At 54.7% G+C, this 20,744-nt stretch overlaps 1 protein-coding gene across 9 annotated transcripts; it reads right to left on the reverse strand.

The window, feature by feature from the left end:
• Nucleotides 1-581: 581 nt before the first annotated feature.
• On the reverse strand, nt 582-20,411 carry Upp1 (uridine phosphorylase 1). 9 transcript variants are annotated; one of them, XM_087196095.1, is made up of 8 exons: nt 20,240-20,411; nt 13,264-13,327; nt 10,107-10,224; nt 8,150-8,308; nt 6,943-7,057; nt 5,162-5,371; nt 4,914-5,060; nt 582-4,464 (listed from the first exon to the last, which is right to left on the reverse strand). In XM_087196095.1, the coding sequence occupies exons 2-8, from the start codon at nt 13,308-13,310 to the stop codon at nt 4,325-4,327; spliced, it is 936 nt and encodes a 311-aa protein (XP_087052221.1). In that variant the 5' UTR covers nt 13,311-13,327; nt 20,240-20,411; the 3' UTR covers nt 582-4,324. The 9 variants fall into 9 exon arrangements, with proteins under 9 accessions (XP_087052221.1, XP_004839926.1, XP_004839925.1 ...); XM_004839869.4 differs by lacking the exon at nt 20,240-20,411 and adding an exon at nt 18,061-18,319; XM_004839868.4 differs by lacking the exon at nt 20,240-20,411 and adding an exon at nt 17,758-17,877.
• Between the last annotated feature and the right edge of the window lie 333 nt (nt 20,412-20,744).

Here is a 20,744-nt window from a genome sequence, read left to right on the forward strand (position 1 = left end):
GCCCCTCCCTGACACTGAACTCGACCCACCCTAGAAATGGCAGCTAACTGCTAGCACAGAGAAAGGGCTGTGTCCTGAGCTCAATGCCAGAGATGGGGAGGTGCCCTTCATTCTTCCCCAGCTCACCAGACTGCCACGAGGGTCTGTCACCTCCCTCCTTACCCACAGCACTGCAGCTCACTGTGACCTCTCTCACATATTGACAGGGAAGGGTCTTCTGGTGGCCGGACTGTTTTAGTTCTGCAACACACACACTCACTGTGTGAGGGTTGAGATCCCCCAGAAGGCTCATGAGTTCAGACGTGGGCCTCTGGGAAGGTGACTGGACCATGGGGATGCTGTGCTCAGCAGTGGACTCGTCCATGGGTCAATTCCTGTGCTCTTAGGAGGAGGGGCCTGGCTGGAGGTGGTCACTGGGATGTGACCTGGTAGGGTGCATCTGCCTCCCTGGCTCCTCCTTTCTCTTTCTGCTTCCTGGCTGCCTTGAGGATAGTAGCTGTGCTTCACCACACCCACCCCTCACCGTGATATTTCTGCTGTTGTGCCCAGATTACGAAGTCCCAAAGACCACCAGGAGGCCGTTTCCGATGTAAGCACACGAGAGTTATTTATTCAGGCTTAAGCAGGGACTCTCAATTGTCACCGACACAGCGGATCGAGATTGAGAGCCCCGAGTTCCAAATTAGCAGGGTTTTTATAGAGGTTACAGCAAGCTTCGGTCATTAGCAGCCATATGATTGGTTAACATTTAGCAAGTATGAAGTGTAGAATTTTGATTGGCTAGGCTCATTGGGGGTTGAAGGGGATTATGTATAGGTTTTTACAAGAAAAATGGGGACAAAGGTTAGTGGTCTACTGTCACGTACTGATGGTCAGCAGACATCTTGACTAATGGTCATGACCACCCTGTGTGGATAGTCAGCACGTTAACAGATTGTCCTATAGATAGTGGGCCTGGGACACTTGTTTCTAGGGCAAACAGATGGCTGAGTAATGAGCTTAGGAATCTTGAGTTACAGATCATGTCTTTTGTCCCAGATTAAGCACATTTAATCATTAATTTGAAAGAACAAAGGAGACTGCTCCATTTTGGACAAAATGGAGTCATTCTGGTCTCACATTCACAAAATGGAGTCACTTTTGGTCTCACACTGCCTTGGAGCCACCAACCATGGCCTGAATCCCCTGAACCATGAGCCAAACTAAAGCTCTCCTTTAAGTTGTGAGTGTTGAATATTTTGTGCCAACAACAGGAAAACTAATACACTGTGGGCATGGCATTCAGTTTTGCCTTTTTCAAAACTGGTAACAAAACACTGCAGAAGAGGCTGGAAGCCGAACCAGTCCCTGGCCCTGTGGTGCTGACTGCAGCAGAAGCATTGGAAAGCACTGAGATCCAGGCCTGTCCTCCTTTCCCGTGAAGTCGAGAGCTGGGTGCCAGTCTCTCCTGTTAGATCAGCCTGCTTGAGCCTCTACACACATGGGTGTGTGTGTGTAAATGTGTGCTTGTGTGCATATTCATGTTGGGGTGCACACGTGTGTCTAAATGCCTACGCACATATGTGCAGGCCTCACAGATGGCACGCACGGCACTCACACGTGCAAAGACCGCTCCACACTGGCTCCACCCCTTGTGCAACCCCGCAGCCAGCAGGCCTTAGTCAATCATGCCCTCTGAAAGCTGGGGGGCGGTGGGCAGGGTCAGTCGTGGAAGCCCCAGACAACAGTTGCTTGACCAGGATTAGCCCTTATTTAGGAGGTCGCCCCTGCACAGCGGGCCTCCCTCACGACAGCTGTAGGAGCTCTCTGTCCAGTGTGCTTCCTCACACTGCCACGGTTCCTTTATGCAGCACACAGCCCACAGCCCCGGGGGTGGGTAATTGGATATCTCATTAACACCCTGAGGAGCTCTGAAACAGAAGCAAAACACCAAGAAAACAAGAAGCCAGAGGTACAGTTTACCACGGTAAGGAACATTGCTGGTAGCCTCACTGATAGGGAAAAGTTTTAGATAACTTAATAGATTCAATATTAAGGTAGTTATAGAAGAAAAATAAGTAATGTGTTCTTTTAAGATTTGCTTTTCCCATAACTCCTGGTTTAAGGTGACTGTTATCTGACTCTTTAACCAGTAACTTCATTAACCTAACAAAGTTGCACAGCCAGGGTTAATTTACAATGTATATGTGCCTATCCTGTGTCTGTGACTTGTAAATAGGAACTGGGATTGTATTTACACATCAAAGACCACTAGGGATGAGATAATGGCTAAAAAGGATATAAAAAGGGAACCGGTGAACAAAGGAGCACACAGGATACTAACCAGACCTGTTTCTGGCATTCCTGCTCGCGAGATTATTTTATCCGAATTCTGTGTCTCCGTGTATTTCTTTCCAAGATTTCTGCATCATCATGGGCCCGGCCGCTCCTAAACATTGCCCCACCGAAGAGCCTCCGGCCCTGGTTTGGGGTCTCTCCACCTCCTCGTCTGACCCTGCAATGTGTGCATTCCTAAACTACAGACTCTCCTTTGGCCCACTCTGAGCTGTACATCTGAGGAGTGACAATGCACCATTCTGTGATGTGCTTTCCCACTTGCAGTAATACCTGCAAGATTGTTCTGCACCACTAGGGAAGCTGCTGGAGTCCCGTGTCCACATATTGCACCCGCTGGGGACCCCGAGCTGTGTGTACCCCTTCTCTAGCAGATGGCTACTAGGGTCCTGGCTTCTGCTGCTGAGGACTCTCCCTGAGAGGCCTCTCCTGAGTCACGGGAGTGCTCTCCAGCTATGTGGCCAGCAGGCTCAGGAGCAGGAGGGGAGTGACCAGACAGTGAGCTCTAAATCTGGGTTTAAAACGTGGGTCAGTGCTGGAATTCACGACAGAGTACAGGCGACACACTCAGCCTTCTGAAATGTTTCACTGTCTCTGTTGTCACTTATAAGAACCTTCCTGCTCTCCCTTCGGGGTTGGGGTGAAGCCTGGACAGGTGGCAGGGTTGACAGGGGACCAGGGGAGCAGGTGGGGGCGGGGACACCTTCACCGTTGAAAAGGGGGTGCTGCGGGCTTGGCGGGACCTCTCGCTGGCCCCTGCCCCCTCTCCAGCTGACCTGATGCTGGGCAGGAATCCAGGGTGGCTTTCTGAGTTCTGTGCCAGGACGGCACCGGCAGAAGCAAGGAGCCAGACCCATGACCACAGCTTTGGGGATCTGGAGCCATCAGCGCCTCCAGAACAAGCCAGTTACCCTCCTGACCCTGACCCGTGGAAGGCACCAGAAGCCGTGTCTTCGGGCTGCAGGAAGGGGTCCTCGTGGTCAGGCTGGGATGGAGGAGAGTGGGGAGCTTCTGCTGTCCAGATGGTGGACAGAGCTGGACGTGAGCTCAGGCCTTAGCCTGGGGACCTCTGGAGGGATTCGGGTGGTTCGACTGAGGTCTGTGCCGTCAGCTCTGCTACAGGGCAGGGACCAAAGAAAGCCTTCAGGTTCAGGTGCGACAGCAGCAGAGTCCTCATGCTTGACGAGATGCGTGGTTCTGCCCCTTTCTCTGCGCGTCAGGGGCTGCCAGGCCCTAGCCCCGCCCTCAGGTAGCCACACACCTGTGAGGCCGGGATTTCTTGCTTGGGAACGGAGGCTGGTGACATGCACTACCAGACGTGGCCAGCAGAGGGCGGGGCGGCGCCACTATCCGCGCTGCAGGGCTGTGTCCAGGTGACACCCTAGGGGGCCGAGAGCCTCCCCCCCCCCCCGCGCCCCACCTGCCCTGCAGCCCAGGCCCGGCTGGCCGGTCAAGCACACACAGCCGTCGTGAGGATGCTGTTCACCCTGCTGCAAGCGGCCCCTGGCGATGTCCAGCTGAGCCCCCTCCCTCTGCCCCAAACCCCATGACTGAAGCTGGAGCTGAGGGACACAGGGGGCCGAGAGCCTTGACACGACACCAGGGCGGCCTGCCTTGGGCCCAGGGGACAGGGCACAGGGCCGCGATGCCCCTAAGAATCCCAAGGCGGAGAGCAGGATGGGGATTTTAAAAGCATATCGGCAAATAAGTTTGCTGCCAGTTATCAAATTCCTTGTTTGTTCACACGAATGGCATAGAATGAAAAATCTTAAATTTTTCCCTGACAAGAGTTCAAATATTCAACAGAATGTTCTGGAAAGAAAAACTCCAAACCAAGGTCAAGTCATTGACGTGCTCTAGTGAAGCTTTGCAAAGATGCTGTCCCTTGTGATCCGATGGCTCCTCTCCTCTGCTCCCCAAGTCAAGTGAACTGTGCTCCAGGTGACACGGGGGGGCTGGACGGCAGGCCCCCTGGCGGGAGATGAGGGTCTCAGGCAGGCGCCAGGCTCTTCTTGATGAAGTGGCCCACCAGGCGCTGCGGCCGCTGCTGGTACTCGGCCAGCACCTCGTGGGGGCTGCTGATCTGGTCCCCAAGAAGGCGGTCCAGGAGTGTGACACACACCACGGCCGCTGCGGACAGCAAAGCCACTGCGTCACGAGGGCTGGGCCTGGCTCGGTCCTGGGGGGGGGGGGACTGGGAGCGGAGGGCACCCCGCTGTCCCCTCGGGACATGGGGCAGGGATGGCTCCTCAAGTCCCAGGGTGGGTTCCTACCTCTGTCACCCAGGGTCTTGTTCGGTAAAACCTGACCACAGCCAGAGATTAAGTCTCACAATGGCCGGGAGCTGCCCTGTCTCTGATTTGCCCCTTTCCTGTTTCAGGGCCCCCAAGCCCACCAGGACCTGGGGTACACGGGACGGGGGTCGTGGCAGGGACGCTGAGGACGCTGTGATGCCTTGTGTGGCAATCACCGGGGAGCTGTGAGCACCTCACTCAGAAGACCCCGGGGCCAGGGGGCAGAAGCCAGCACCAGGGTCCCAGGGCCAGGGAGCCCGCACAGGGGCCACCGGCCCCACCCACCTCGGAGGCCACAGGCGCTGCACATGGCGGCAAAGACGGACGACTCCATCTCGATGTTGCGGATGCCCGCAGCATGGGCCGCCTGCAGGTAGGCCTGCTTGTCCTTCTCTGTGTAGGTGCAGAGGGCGCCGTCCAGACGGCCTTGGCCTGCACACAGGGACCAGCGCGGTGACATGGGGTGCATTCGGCCCCGTCCTCCCGGCCACTGCCACCGCCCTGCACAGCGCCAGGGGCAGCAGCCCGCTCACCTTCGTAGAAGTCCAGGGTGCACATGGTGTTGCCCACCACCGTGGTGAACTCGCTGAGGTCAGTGGAGCAGTGCAGCAGCTCCTGCGCCAGCCCCTCGTCCAGGTCGGTGCTGCGCACCACACGCTTGCCCAGCACAATGTGCTCGAACTCCGGGTTGAAGCAGGCATCCATGGCCTGCCGCGTGATGACCACGGAGCCAGGCTCCAGACCTGGGGGCAAAGCAGACGTCACGGCCCGGGAGAGGCGAGGGTGACCCAGCTGCCCCTGTGGGAAGAGGACACCCCGGGTCTAGGAGTCCCGAGCTAGAGTCGCCACGAGGGGAAGAAGCAGAGACATAGACAGTGCCTGGCCTCTGCACCCTCACCACAAGCAACACGGCCCCACGCTGCTGTCACCCTCGTCCTTCTGCCGCATAGGTGACCCAGGTATGTTTGCCTGACCCACATCGTCTGCTCGCAAGCAAATACAAAGCAGAAAGCAGCACTATATCCCCAGACCTGCCGAGCCCAGCCTCAGGGATGCCATTCCCACCTGCTGCTCGTCAGGACCGACACGATATTGGGGTCCAAATCTGGCGTGCTGGTGTTTTACAGAGTCTGTTCACACTGGTAAGACGGACTCTGGCCCTGTCCTGCGGCTTCACAGCGACTGTACATGATGGCCCACTGCCATGTCTGAGTCCCAGACTCTGCACTGAAGCTGAGCCTGGTGGGCCATGACTGTCATGCCAGCACTGCAGGAGGCTGAGGCAGGAGGATCGCAGGTTCCAGCCCTGCCCAGACAACTTAGCAATTTAGCAAGGCTCCATCTCAAAAAATAAAAATGAAGGGCTGGGGATTTAGCTCAGTGGTTCCGGAGCCTGCCTCTCAAGCGCAAGGTCCCGAGTTCGATCGCTGGTACCAAAAAAAATAAATATATAAGTAAGTAAAATAAAAATAAATACGAAAAAGGGCTGTGGATGTAGCTCAGTGTGCCCTGGGTTCAATCCCTAGCAGGAAGGAGGAGGAGGACAAGGAGAAGGTGCAGAAGAGCAGACAGGTGATGCACACCTGTAGTCCCAGCTTCTCTGGAGGCTGAAGCAGGACCACATAAGCCCAAGAAGGCCTTTAGCTTTCTCCGTGCCGGGTCTGCAAACACCTGCAGCTGCCCACATCTCCAGCTCTGTCCCCACTCTGCCACCTTCAGGGGTCAGCAAGGATGACTCGTCACGTGCTATCTGTGCCATCACCTGGGCTCTGCTCTCCTTAGAACGTCATCTTCATGGGGCTACTTTGGGGGTTTCCAAGTCTGCAGTCCCTTCTACAGGATTTGTTCTGACCATCAATTGTGTTCACTACTGGTGACTGAACCGAGCTTTTGCACTGAGCCCCACCCCAACCCTTTTGTTTGCTATTTTGAGACGTGGCCTCACTACATTTCTAAGTGGCCCAGATTTGGCTCAAACTTGGGATCCTCTTGCCCCAGCCTTTATTTAGTTATTTTAGATTTTCTCATAAAAGCACTTTAAATGCTTGCAGGAAGAGGTGGGGCACTGAGTGAAGGAACAGAAGGTAGAAGGGAAAGAGGGACTGGAAAATGAGACACAAACAGAATAAGAAGACACAGAGTGTGACAGCAGAAGGACGAGGTTTGCTCATGCACAGCTGGGAGAAGGGATGCACAGCTCACTGACACACCAAGCTGCCTCGAACACTTCCTGTTGACAAGCTGCGGAGGGCAAAGCTGCAGCAAGAAGCTTGGTGCCCAGCCCCCTCCGCAGGGTGTGAGGCCCCAGGCTTACCTATCCCGCCAGACGTGCCAATGCGGATGACGGTGACGTTGCTGCAGCCGGCGTGGAACAGCAGCTTGATGAGCTCATGCAGCATGATGGCGATGGAAGGGATCCCCATGCCGTGCTGGAAGTGGAGCACAGCCAGCTGAGGCTCGGTGCAGCTATCAGCAGGGCAGCCTTGCCCTGGGGACAGGTGCATGTTCGCGTAATGTCCGTAAGTGGTATTGTTGTGATTGTTCTATTTTAGGATTAGCTATTTTATCAATGAGGCCTAATGTTTTAATGAGATTGTGTCACAGTTGTGTACGTGTCAGGGAGAAACCCGGAGCACACACAAGGCTTTGTCTACCTGCAGTGTCTGGCACCGACCGTGGTCTTAGGGTGCAGCAGCAGGTTCAGGGCTCCTGGGCCCCGCTTGATATTTCATATCCATCCCTCAATCTGAGGCGCTCATTGTGGGGTGAAGGGAAGGTGTGCTTCACACCGTGAGTTTAAAACCCGTGAAGACTTTGGGAACTGCACAGTATCCTGCATGGGACCCTACCTGGTCCACACACACACCATCAAAGGGCAGAGGATGAGAAACTGGAAGCTTGGCTGGAAGGTAACAGCAACTACTGCTGAGTAACAAACAGCTCCTATTGGCAGCTGAAGCCCTACACAACTGCCCACCCGCAGGCCAGAGTCTGCCTTCCTCTTTCCTCCTGGCACTCTGCCTCAGCCACACTGGGTGAGTGGCCAGTCCCTCAGCCCCAGCACCTGTGGACTCTGTGCCCCCAGTGCCGTGTCCTCCCTGTGCCGTCTGTCACACCCACCACCTCCCAGACACCCCGCCTGCATCTCGTCCTCCCTGATGCCCCTCGCTCAGCACTTTCCCAGTGCTGCTCCCGGGACAGAGCCCCCGGGCAGAGGAATCTCTCTCTAATTTGTCTCAGCGTCCTCCTCCCCCCAGAGATGCTTCCATACACCACCTATGACTCTGCCATCACTGGGTGAGGTGGCCAAGGGGACAGGGCCTGGGGCCCTGCACCTGCACCTGCCACCTGTGGGTGTGTGGACAGCTGCGCATGTTTGCACTGGGATTTGCATGTGTGCTCAGCCTCTGCAGGAGGACCAGTCCCAGAGCGGAACCTGGGTCCGGCCCTTCCGCCCCCCGCCACTCAGAGCAAACAGCCGATAAGGCACTGAGGCGGGGCTCGCATGGGGCGGTACTCACACTCACGGACAGCACCGGGCCCACTTTGTACATGGCGTAGCGGTCAGTCCCTGAGCATATGTTGGGGTACTCGTCCCCTGGGTGGCTGAGGCCCAGCTCCTTGGCCACGTATTTGATGAAGGTGAGCATCCGGGAGGGGCTTCCCCCCACACACACGAACTGCAAACAAAGCAAAAGGGGCTCAGGGTCGGGTCCCTGCCAGGAGGGCCATGTCACCTGGCAGCTCTCTAGAATGCCAGCAAGCTGCAAGAAGGCAGGCCCACAGCTGTCGGAAGTGCCAGTGTGGAGCCCACACAGGACCTGGAAGCAGTTCGGGGCCCAGGCGTGCTCCATATGCAGGGGACAGGGTGGCTCTGACACACACGGGGGACCCCTCACTGTCCCAGTGCCTCCTGTGTGACCAGGACCCACAGCCCAACTGTGAGCAAGCGGCCTCATGGCCCCTCTTCCCTGTCACCTGGACGCCCAGGGGACACTGCATGGGAAGAACCACAGTCCCCTGGGGACACAGGAAGTTTCAGCCATTGCACTGAGAACGGAAAACCTGAATTTTGACAGCATCATGTAAGAAAACATTTTATTTTGTAAAAAATAAAAATAAGGGCTGAGGATTTAGCTCAGTGGCTCCGCTGCCTGCCTTACAACCACAAGGTCCCGAGTTCGATCCTGGGTACCAAAAAGTAAAAATTTTTAAATAAAAAAATAAAAGTAAATAAGCCAATTTTAACAAGTTTGAAGGTAATAAAAATAGTTATTTTTTAAACATGAAAAATTTCTATAGCCTGAAATAAAAAAAAATCACTATACTAATCTAATGGTAATAATAATAGTAATTAGGGCCAGCGATTTAGCTCAGTGGTTTCACTGCCTGCTGCGCAAGCGCAAGAACCCGAGTTCAATCCCCGGTACCAAAAAAAAAAAAAAAAAAAAAAATAGTAATTAAGCCTAATACAGTAATAATACAATTAAGCTTAATAGCTGAGTAGGATGAATGGAATTTTAGGGAATTAGAGGACATAGGAAGTTGTCCTGCAATTGGAAGCCAGCATTTCCCAGAACAATACTAGCTGTGGCAGAGAGGACACAATTCTTAATTCATAATCTGTGCCACAGGGGTTCCATGGCTTGGTTTATTTTGATTTTGAATTCCCCAGGGACTAGACATTTGTAAAGTCCTGTGGTAGCAGTAAGGTAGCTGTAGGTGACACCAAGTAGCTGTGAATTTCAAAACAGACCGTAGAGAAAATTCCAAATGATAAAGGTCTGTGTTATGGGTGTGATAACCTGATCTGATTGTTAGCCAGTGTATACGTCTATTAAAACATCACACTACGTCCTATAAATACAGTTACTATGTGTCAATGAAAAAGACATTCAGGGCCAGGGATTTAGCTGAGTGGTTTCGCTGCCTGCTGCACAAGTGCAAGGACTCAAGCTCAATCTCCAGTACCGAAAAAAAAAAAAAAAAAAAAGAAAGAAAGAAAAAGACATTCAAATTCTTTTTTTAAGTCTGTATTAGGTAAATTCTCACTGAGGAATTTAAGACTTTGTGGAGAAAACAGACTAAAGCTATATCCAGAAAAATTAGTCTTTGAAACAATTAAGCAATATACCAAGCAGATACAGTACAAATTCTTTCCATTTATTATGCCCGCATGCCTTGAAAATGTTTCATATTTCCCTCTTCTTTCAATGCAACTTGGTTTATTTTGTTTTGTTGTATTTATTTATTGACATAAGGTCTTGCTATGTTTGTTGCCCATAGCAACTGGAGCTCAAGCCATCCTCCCGCCTCAGCCTTCCCAGCAGCTGGGATTACAAGCCTGGGCTATCATTCCTGGCTCAGGAAGTTTATTTTATATACTGTTTCAATCACATACTACATTTGTAAGTGTACTTTGAACAGGGGAGGGGACAGGTCGTGGGGCAGATCCCTGAACTCAGAGCCGCCGTTTACCTTCACGTCCCCAAACATGGCGGGGAAGTCGTGCGTGCTAGTGCTGAGGCTGAAATGGTAGAGAACGTCCTCCTTCATGTTCGCCACGTGAGGATTTGAAAGCTGGACGAGGCGGTTCCTGCGGAAAACAAGCAGGTGTAGAGAGCACGGGTGTCCAAACAGGTGGCGCTGTCACAGATGCGCCCCACATGGGCGCAGGGATGTGGAGGGGACTGGATGACCCTGCGTGTCAGGTCCCCACTTTCGGTCCCATCCCCGCTTCCAGTGTCCTTCCTCCTCATTCTCTGCCCCAGGGCCCTGAGTCTACAGAAGCAGTGTTAGATGGGGTGGGGTGGGGGGTAAGTGGGGACTGAATCTAGGGCCTTCACAGCGAGCTAGGTCCCCAGCCGTTTTATATTTTTTTATTCTGAGTCAGTCTCTCTAAATGCTAAATTGCCCAAGTTTGGCTCGAACTTGCAATCCTCCTGCCTCAGCCTCCCCGAGCTCTGGGATTCCAGGCCTGTGTCACCACGCCTGATTTCCTATTACATTTCAAACTGGACAGTGCATCATTGCTCTAGAAGAGAGGCTGGCAGACTTTCTTTTCATACTGGGTATAATGACCCACATCTGTGATCCCAGCACTCTGAAGGCTGAGGCGGGAAGATCACAAGTTCCAGCCTGGCCTGGGCAAGTTAGTGACTTAGTGAGGCCCTGTCTCAAAACAGAAAAATTAAAAAGGCTGGGACGGAGCTTAGTGTGAAGGCCGGGGGTTTGATCCCCAGTCCGGGGCTGGGGGCATGGCCAATGTGGCTCTTGTGGTCTCTGGATGGCAGCATGGACAGCACACAAGAGTGCCTGAGGTCGGGACACAGGTGGCCTGGTCTAGATGACCACGGGAGCCTGAGAGTGTGTCAGCCAACCTTCCACACAGCTGCTCTGACTTCCAGCACAGTGAGGTTCCCCGGGGGAAACTGAGGCCAGGTGGGCTCCCCTGAACCCAAGGCACCGGGGCCCTCTTGTTCTCCTGCTGAGCCTGGCTTTCTGCCCAAAGCCAGCTGGCTGGTTTCCTCCTACACCCAGCCCCTGAGCACAGGTCTTGGCTGCCTGAGAGTGGCTGGGGAGGACCCTGACCTCACAGTGCCTCGACAGGGGCCCGTGTGCGACAGGACCATGCTCAGAACTGGCCCCTCCCAGCCACCGAAGGGGCACAGGCCCATCTGCCGCTGGGCGGGTGAGCAGCACCCTGAGTCGGCGCCAGGCTGCTCTGCGGGAGGCTCAGCCTGTGGGGGGCTACAGGGGCAGAGGGTCTCATCCGCCTGCCTCCCTCTCCCAGGGGCCGCTGCTCATCCCCACGATCTCTGGGCTTAGCATAAGAACTGTAGTCATCTCGGCAAGGAAAACCCCCAGCCCTGTCATACTTCTCGCTGAATCCTGCACCACATTCTTGCCATTTCCATTTCCTGTTTCCCTCTGGCGGATGCTGAGACCCCTGTTCTCCCCATTTCTACACCTCATGCTTCTCCCGGCAGTTCCCAAACTCCCCCTCCTCCTGGCCGCCCCACCCAGGCCAGCTGAGGCTGCCAAAGGACCAAGGCCGACTAGAGACTAAAGGCCCAGACCTCTGGGGAGGGGGTGGGGCTGGGAGGCTGTTGGCCAGCAGGCGTTAGGAGATGACCAACAGCCTAGAGCTGAGCGGTGACCCCCACCCTGATGCACCAGTGGCACCCAGGCCAGAGCTCAGGACGGCTGAGCAGGGTCCATGCCCAGGGCTGCTCTTCTCTCTGATTCACAGACTGTCCCACTTGGACCAATCCCGAAGCGGTGCGCTAGGACCATCTCTCACTTCCCAGAAGCCTTTTCCATCTCTAGAGGCTCTGAAATCCCGACCTTCACAAACCTCTTCAGCATTTTGAGTCTCATGGGCCACAGCTGTCTTTCCCACAATCAAGCTGCCCTCAGGCTGTTATGGAAACAGCGTGAACAGCAGGGCCCGGGCAGGACTCAGGGCAGGACTCAGGGCAGGACTCAGGGACACAGCCAGATGTGATTAAGACAACCCGGCCTCACATTTCCAAATAGAAAACCTTTCTTCATACCAGTTTCAAGACCAGCACAAGGAAATGGCATAACTGTGAGACCAGCAGCGATTTCAGAATATAGAACTTCGAGGCACACCAGACGAACTGGACATCCGCCGACGCAGTGTGCGAGGGACTTTAAACTAACTGGCTGTGGAAACAGCACCTGGAAAATATTCCTCTAATTTGCATACAACTGCAAGGAATTGATCTGGCTTCACCTTGGCCCTTGAGAACCTACTTGGGAGGCCCAGGGATGCAGCAGAGTTGGCTGGAAGTAAGTGAAGAGGAAATGAGGAAAGAACATAAGCCAGGTGTGGTGGCCCATGCTCATGATCCCAGCACTCAGGAGGCTGAGGCAGGAGAATGGCCATAAGTTTGAGGCCAACCTGAGCTACATAGTGAGTCCAAAGCCAGCCTGAACTACATAACAAGACCCTGTCTCAAAAAAGAAGGAAAATAAAGTTCAGATGGGGGCTGGGGTCACATTGAGGGGCAGAGCTTGAGTTCATGCTGGAGGCCCCAGTTCCATCCCTGGCACTAAATAAGTAAAGAAATGCATGCGATGGAGGAGCCAGGTGAAGCCAAGAAACACTCGCTCTTCTAGTAATGTCTAAAGCTCAGAGGAGCTGTCAGCTGCATGCACTGGAATTAGGACAGGGCTGGGGGTAGCTCAGTTGGTAAAGCACTCCTCTAGCTCGTCCAAGGTCCCAAGTTCAAAGGTAGAATTATAACAAACTGCAAAGAGGAAAATACAAACTGCAATTCGGAAATGAAATAGAAGCCAGGTGTAGTGACGCACACCTATAATCCCAGCATGTGGGAGGCTGAGGCAGGAGGATTGCTCCAAGTTCCAGGCCTGCCTGAGCTATGTAACCAGACCCTGTCTCAAAAAACAAAAACAAACAAGAGAGCTAGAGTATAAGTGGGGATTTCGTGTAACTAAAAGTGGCCACGTGTAGCAGGAAACCTAGGAGACACAGGTCTGCACCGGAGCTGCCTGGTCTCCTGAGACCACCGTCCTGGGGTGAAGGTCCTCCACTTGCCCTCTCCACCCTGTGGCGATGAAACCAGCCTGGCCCCCAGGCCCCTCTTACTTGTGATGACTGTCCAGGTCCTTCGTCTCAGTTCCAGTGGCCGCCATCTCGAGCCAGGCAGGACCTAGGGAAAAGGCAGCCTCAGGACACAGTGGACCTGTATGGACCCAACATGAGGCGTCACCCCAATGTCCTGTAGAGGATGCAGATGTGCAGTGTGTGTGGGGCAGCTGCTAAAGTCACAGGAGAGCTGGCACAGATGTTCCAGAAACCCACAGCTTCTGTGGAGAACTTGTCCCCCTCCTGGCTTCCTGATGACAATGACACTGCAACCCCAACCCGACAGCAGAAACCGGGCTCCCCTCTTCCGGGCTCCCAGGAGGGCAGGGGAAGGGAGGGGCAGGTTAAGACAGAACAAAAGAAGAGAGCACCCTGGGGGGGGGGGGTTGTGAGTGGGGATGAAACCCAGGACCTTCACACTGAGCTACATCCCCAGCCCTTTCTCACTTTTTTATTTTGAGACTATGTTCGACCTTGCTATCCTCCTGCCTCAGCCTCTCAGGGTACCTAGCCAAGGGCAAGAGAGGTCCTGGGGCTGGTGGGACTCAGCAGCAGACACCTCCCTACAAAGAGTGCAAAGGCCTCTATGCACAGCTGAAGTCGTTTTATTGGTGGTCAGGAGGCAAAGTCTGCCCCCCCCACCCCCGACTACTCCACTGTGGGACAAACGCAGCTTTGCCCCAGTGTTAAAGGACAGCCGAGTTAGGGAGGAATATTCTAGGCAGTCAGACAGGGCCGGGCCCTCGGGGAAGTCAGCGCAGAGGATGAAAACGCATCGAATCTGTTGCTGGAGGCGCATCAGGTGGAGGCCAGGCCTTGAGATAAAGACAGAATGACCAGGCTGATGTGCCTCCCCGAGGGATAACTGGCATCAGCGGGTCCCCTACAGTCCGGCTAGACAAGTCACCCTGGTGGGTGACCAGGACCTCCTGATCCACCCCTTCCTAAGAAGGTCCTTGTTCTTTCCATGTACACTTGCTACGTGACCTGCTTTCCCATTGGATCAACATCACCTGAGCGGCTATACTTTAATCTTATTGGTTGGTCAGTTTTTTTTTTCTTAAAGTAGGAAAATTTATTGGAGAATAGGAATGGGGAGTAGGAATAGCTCCTAGAGACTGGAGGGGTCCCAAATGGGTTGCCAGTGAGTCCATTTTTCTAAGAAAGTTTTACAGAGTAAAGTCTCGCAGGGTAGGTACAACGTGGGTCAAATCACAATCAACCAATGCAATCACAATTGCAGCCACTTAGCTAATATTGATCCAGCAGTAGCAAGGGTGTTCGGGTGACATCTGTAACCTTGGTTGATAACCCATAGTCTTAGTTTTAGGGTTGATCATAGATTTGACTCATGGTGTACCCTCCTGATTTTGCTCTGTAAAGCTTCCTTTGAGAGATGGGCTCATTGGCAACCCACTTTCAGGTCCCCTCCTGTCTCACAGGAGCTCTCTCTCTCTCTCTGTTTCCCTACTGTACAAGGCCGCTGTTCCTTAGATTCATTCTTTGATGTTGGGGAACATGAAGTGGGTGCATCGGACAACTGGCAGGTCAGGAGTTACATCTGTTTCCCCTACATCAACAGCACCGTGGAGGCGAAGTTCACATTTTGAACTCAGCTGATAAAGCAAAGTTCGTGGACTTTTCTAATCACTGCTCTTAAATAATTTTACTGAATTACAATTATTGTGGTTCCTGGACGTTTTTCTTCCAACAGGTAATATGTACCAGATATATTTGATTTTACACAAGGATTGCCAAATCCTCCTCCTCTCCATCTCCGCAGCCTTCAACTTCTGGCATGCTGCGAGGCTGGGGAGAACCCCACTGACTCACCCGCTGCTGTCCATAGAATGGGGGCCAGGGCCACCCATTCCCGAGAATCATTTACCAAGCCTCGGACTCTGCACATTTCCCTGCTCCTGTCCTGGGGAAGAAGGGCCTGGATGCTCGAGAACAACGTTAGCAGCTGGCTAGCACCTCCTGGCACTGTCCCCCGTGCTGTGCTTTCTTCTCGTGCAGTTTAACAAATTCAAACGCCTGTGGACAATCAGTGAAAGTCCCAGGCCGGCCTGAATCACGTGGCGAGACTCTGTCTCAAAAAGCAAGTGTACGTCTTTCCCCTATTAATGTGCAAGGGTTTATTTACTGTGGACCCTGAGGGGCACAGGAAGTCAGGATTTTACACAGAGAAGCTGCGAGGGACCCAGCCAGCCCGGGTTCTGGTGCAGAGCAAGCCCAGCAAGGCCAGAGCTCAGGCCTGCACAGGGTAGCTGAGGACAGAGACAGGCCCAGAGGCTTCATCCCTGAGGCGGGGAGGAAATAGAGATCAAAAGAGAGAAGGAAAATCATTCAACAGGAAAACTGCAGCTGCAGGCTTTCTTTTCTCTGGCAACAAAACACAACCAGCCTGGGCAATTTGCTTTCACCTGCAAATCAGTTCCATCTTTCCCTTTTACTTGGAAATAGACTTCACCTGTACTCTAGGCTCTGCCCTAGGAATGGGCCATTGTCTTCGGCAGGTGGGGCAGGTGGGGCAGGTGGGACACCCTCCCCACGAAGCCAACTACAGACTGGCAGATTCCACAGATTCCCACTGCCAAAAGCCTACATTTTCCCAGTTCCAAATAGAAGTCTCTGTCCTGTCTCTGTCTGTCTGTCTGGCCTGCACATTGCATGTGTGCATACTTCTCACATTTCTGCCGAATACACCTTTTGTGCCTCTTCCTGAAATGCGCTAAGAATTCCACTACGACTCCAGCACATGGTGCCTGTGGGAGTCACCCTGAGGGAGAAAAGAAACGTGGGAGCCTCCACAAAGCAGGGTGAGTCAGAAGAGAAACCTCTGGGAGAAGAGGGATGGGGAAGGGCTGGACACAGACCTCAGGGGCTATCGCTAACCGTCTATGATCTGGAGCCAGGGTTTCAAGAGCAGAAGAATCTGGGTCATCCGGTCAGAGATGTCACAAGCTCATCACCCCCTGCATGAACGACCCCCCCAACACATGTCCCTCATCATCCAACCAATGGGCAGCTCCCGCTCCTTCTCTAAGCTCCAGTCTCCCGGAGGCAGACCTGAGCTGCAGCTCCTGGGCTTCTCCCTGTGTCTTCAGCAAAGCCTGCTGGCCTGGGCTTCCCTGAACGTCAGCTGCACACCCTTGCTGGGTAACAGTGAATGAACAGAGCCCGAGGGAATCAGAGTCCAGGGAGCCAGCAGTTAAGAGCATCCAGGACTAGGACTGCAGAGGACCCTAGGAAAGCAACCAGAGCCCGGTCCTGACGCTGCAGGACACCGGCTTAGAAGCCAGCTCGGGTGGACAGCAGCTCTGGGACGCCAGGAGGCCGGGCCAGGATCTGCTCTCGCCCTGGGACTGGGGGCTGTTCCTGGGTCACCTCCTGAAGCCTAGCCACTTCCTCAGGGGGTGAACCCTGGCCTTAGCACTTCAGGGTGCCCAGCTTCCCCGCTGTGCCAGACCCTACTTACTGAGCTTTTCTTCACGTTTTAACCCATTAGATTAAGATCAGATAGGCCGTTTAGTTGCCTTGGTAGTATAATAAGCACTATTTTACATTCAGTAAACATAATGAAAACGTGCACATTGATGAAAAGCCAAAGTATAGGGGAAAACCGAATGGATTCTTTTCAGATAAAACCAGACAAAGCTCACCAGTGTCTCGACCCAAGCGTCTAATTCGAGCCCAATAAGCCCGCGCTGAGCAGGAGATGCTGCACGCTGCAGGCCACGCGGGGGGAAAGAAGGTCCATTTAGCCTCCGAAAAAAGGTAAGAAACGAGGGAAGGTTGGCTGAGAAGCAGGGAGGCCTGGGCCAAACGCAGGCTCCACACAAAGTGCACAAACTAAAAGGCAGGACAGACAGACCAAGCCCGCTGGCCGCACGGCCTGAGTTCGACACATTCCTTCTATTCAAGGGCGTCCGGGCTTTCAGGGAGAAGTTACAGCAAATGGATGGGACGAGTGGCCTCGCTGAGCCGGAGGACCCCGCAGGGGGAAGCGAGGCGGGCGAGGACGGCCGCGGGAGGGTGGAGGACAGGGCAGGGCAGAGCCGGCACCCGGCGCCAGGAGCCCGGACTCCGAGGCAGCAGGCGGCGGGAGGGAGCCGGGCCGCCGGCCGGCAGGGAAAGGCACAGACCCGGGACAGCCAGCGGGGCCCCCGCCAGGTCTGCACCCCGCCACACGGACAGCCGCTGAGGGATGCGCTCCCGGCCGGGGGACCCGCGGCCCTCAACGCGGAATCACCGTCGCGTTTCGCCCGCGACCCTTGGGCCAACACGGAGTCAGTGCCTGCGTGAGTCCCCCGGAGCGGAGGTTCGTGTGCAACCGGCGAAGAACCTGAAACCGCCGCCCGGAAAGGTGGCGGGGACAGAGCATCGGCCCGCAGTGGCTTCACTGAGGCTCCACGCGCGCCCCAGCTCCGGGCAACAAGACCGAGGCCGGGCGAGCCAGGGCCCCGCACAGCCCCGCCGCGCCCCACTCACCCTCCCGACGCTGGCGACGAGGGCTTCCCTCCGGGCCGAGCACGGGGTAGCGCGGCAGCCGACGCCCGACCCGGGCCGGGGTCAAATCTCGGCCGCGCGCCGCGCCCCGCCCCGCTCCGCCCCCTGCAGGACACGCCCCGCCCCGCCCCAGGGTTTCCCGCCCAGCCCCGCCCAGCCCCGCCCCTGCAGGACACTCCCCGCGCAGACCGGGAAGTCTATCCCGCTAGCGCGCCGCCTTGCCTGGGGTAACCCGGAGCCCGCCTTGGGACCCCCTAAGCCACTGCTGTCCCCCCGTGGTCCTACCTGCCCTGCGGCACCGGATACTAGGGTGGCAGAGGCTCTGGATGGCCAAGGTCACAGCGTCGGCCTGAGGCGGTGGGGGGTCCCTGCCCCGGCTCTCATACCAGGGAAGTGTGCCGCGCCACCGCCCAGCGGGCGGCTGTCAGAAGGTGGGGCTGGCCGCGGTCGGCGGTGTCACCGGGGCCTCTGTGCCCGCTTCCGGCTTTTTCTGGGACCTTCCTGATCCTGGGAGTGCCCGTCTTAGGGGAGAGCCAGACAGAGCTGCCCCGGCCGGGGAAGTGACTCAGACACAGTTAATCGAGCCAGACTAGCTCATGCCCTGACACTCGGGTACCGGATGCCGGATGCTGCCCCACAGTCGCCTTTGCTTCCCTAAGTGGCCCCTGGGGACAGACAGGCAGGGCTGAAGGAGACCCAGATGTCCTCCCTGACGGCCCCCAGAAGCCGGGTTCCTGGGAAGCTGAGTCACCCTGGCCTGTGCCCCTCCTCCTGGGGAAACTGAGGACTTTTCCCGCCAGTTCTAAGAAGCTGTAAGCAAGCCCAGAAATCAAATGAGCACCAGAGGCTCCTTTGTCACGTTACCTTTGCAGACAGGACAGACTGGGGACAAAATCGTATCCCATCTCTGAGCCTCTCTGTGTCACTGTGTCTGCCACCCAGCTCAGCTCACCCAGGGCCGCCTCAGCGGCAGCCAGGAAGAAACCAAGCACCAGCAGGCACATCCCTGGGCTGGGCACACTTTCAGCCAGCTGTGACACTGGCCCGGGCCGGGGGTGGGGCTCGGGAAGACCGGGACTCTCTAGGAAATGACAGGACCTGGAGGGAGCTCACGCTGAGGGAGATCCTCCTAGCTGGTGGGAGTTGCTTCTCCCCCGTGCAGCCTCACCCCAATTCCTGGTGCCAGCTGCCCGCCCCCGCCATGCATCCAGGGACTGTGTGGCTTTCTAGAGGCCCCTGGAGAGGCAGGCACCCCAGGTACAAGGTTTCCAGAACACCCTTCACTGCGGGGACACGAGAACACTGGGTCCCTCTGAGGCAGTGGAGCCACAGCTGCATTGCTATGGTCAACAGAAGCCAGGGGAGTGGGCAGCTCCATCCACTTTGGAAGGGCATGGTGTCCCTTTCTTTGTCCCACACGGAGTCACTCAGGGGCACAACCCTGGGACCTGTGGCACACCGATATGGTATGGAATTCCCTGGCCACCTGTCCCTGACAATGGTTCACCCTGAGGTGGGATCCGAGGAAGTGGAGGATCCTGAGATTAGGGCTGCGCATTTGAATTTGCAGGAGAAAGGAATGGGAAGAGCAGCTTCTCACTGGTGTAGGTAGCTGTCAGGCTGATTGATAGGCTGTTAAAAAGGGACCAGGCCCAAGATGGTCAGAAGAGAGATGAGGCAACCCCACCTGTGGTGGAAGAGGAGCTGATAGGAACCTGGACCCAAGATGGAGACAGGATGGCTAGGCCCAGGGCTCCCCAGACATAAATGTCAGTCCAAAGCTGTCCTGTAACTAGATCATCTGGCCCAGCAGCCTCAACAATGCAACAAATATGCAGAAACAATGTAACAGAGAAACGATGTAGCAAACACAGAAACACTGTAGCAAACACAGAGAAACAATGTAACAAATAGTAGAAACAAGGTTACAAACACCTAGATGAATGACCAGTACACTCTGCACCCTTCCTCTGACCCCTTCCCGAAAAGCCTTTGTTCCTCTCAGTGCTGTGCCCCCTTGGAGCAGGATTTAAAGAAAAACAAGTCCTTCCCAAATGTGAGCAGTTCTACCCATCTCCCTTGTAGCTATAACTCCTTGTTCTGGTACAGATAAAATCGACAACTATATCCTGTAAACAAAGTCCTCATATGATTCATAAGGCACTGTCTTTTTTCAAGGCAAAGTTATAAAACTGTCTGCCATTGACCTGTTCCAGTAAACTCACTTGCTACGTTACTAGAAAAAATTTTAAAAACCACCCCCTTGGACAAAAGGTATAAAAGCTGGAGCTTCTCTTTGTTCAGTGCTCTTTCTTTGGACAGGAGTCCGTTGAGCGTACACTTAAACCTGAAATCAAGTCCTCCTGTTTCAGTCTGTGGGTCTCTGCAGTCTCTTAGTTTCCCGAAACACCCTTGCTGCACACCCTGTGTTTCTATTAGATCAGTGTTAGCTAAGCGACTGTACCTGGAATCCTACATGGTGATTTTAGTTTGACCCGAGGCAATTTTACTGTAGCCAAAGAACCTCAGTGGGAGCCCACTTTTGCAACCCCTTCTGTCTCTCAGGAGCTTTCTCATAATAAATCTTTCCCCTTCTTCACCTCCTTTGCCCTTGAGTCCATTCTGCAAACTTGGCGTGTCTAACAGGTTGGGAGTCACTTCCCTATAATGTCACCCTCTACCCTCCTGTTTACACAAGAGTAGCAGGCAGGGGACTATGCACAGGTACCACAGTCCAGGAGTCGGCGGGTGCCCCCTGCTGGCAAGGTGTGGCATTTCTCTGGCAGGTCCTCCAGGGAGCTGTCAGCTAGGAAGCTGCATGCACCCACACCCCCACCTCAGCCCTTCCTGGAGCACAGCTCTATTCAAACCCTGGTTTTCCATACGCTTTTCTATCTGAGGGTTTTCATTCTAAACACCATCTCAAGGCGGGGATTCTGGCACATCCCTGTGAACCCAGCACTCTGGGA

Source organism: Heterocephalus glaber, unplaced genomic scaffold (assembly GCF_053883595.1).
Source record: "Heterocephalus glaber isolate CG9 unplaced genomic scaffold, H.glaber_assembly_v1.0 deba00001610, whole genome shotgun sequence".
In the NCBI taxonomy this organism is placed as follows: domain Eukaryota; kingdom Metazoa; phylum Chordata; class Mammalia; order Rodentia; family Bathyergidae; genus Heterocephalus; species Heterocephalus glaber.

What these genes read in the sequence shown, in the direction of transcription:
- Upp1 (XM_087196094.1), bottom strand. Translation starts at nt 13,310, where the DNA reads ATGGCGGCCACTGGAACTGAGACGAAGGACCTGGACAGTCATCACAA. An exon ending in CCATGTTTGGGGACGTGAAG is followed by an intron (nt 8,309 to 10,106) that starts GTAAACGGCGGC and finishes CTTTGTTTGCAG; the next exon opens with TTCGTGTGTGTGGGGGGAAG. An exon ending in CAGCGCCTGTGGCCTCCGAG is followed by an intron (nt 4,465 to 4,913) that starts GTGGGTGGGGCC and finishes TGCTGTCCGCAG; the next exon opens with CGGCCGTGGTGTGTGTCACA.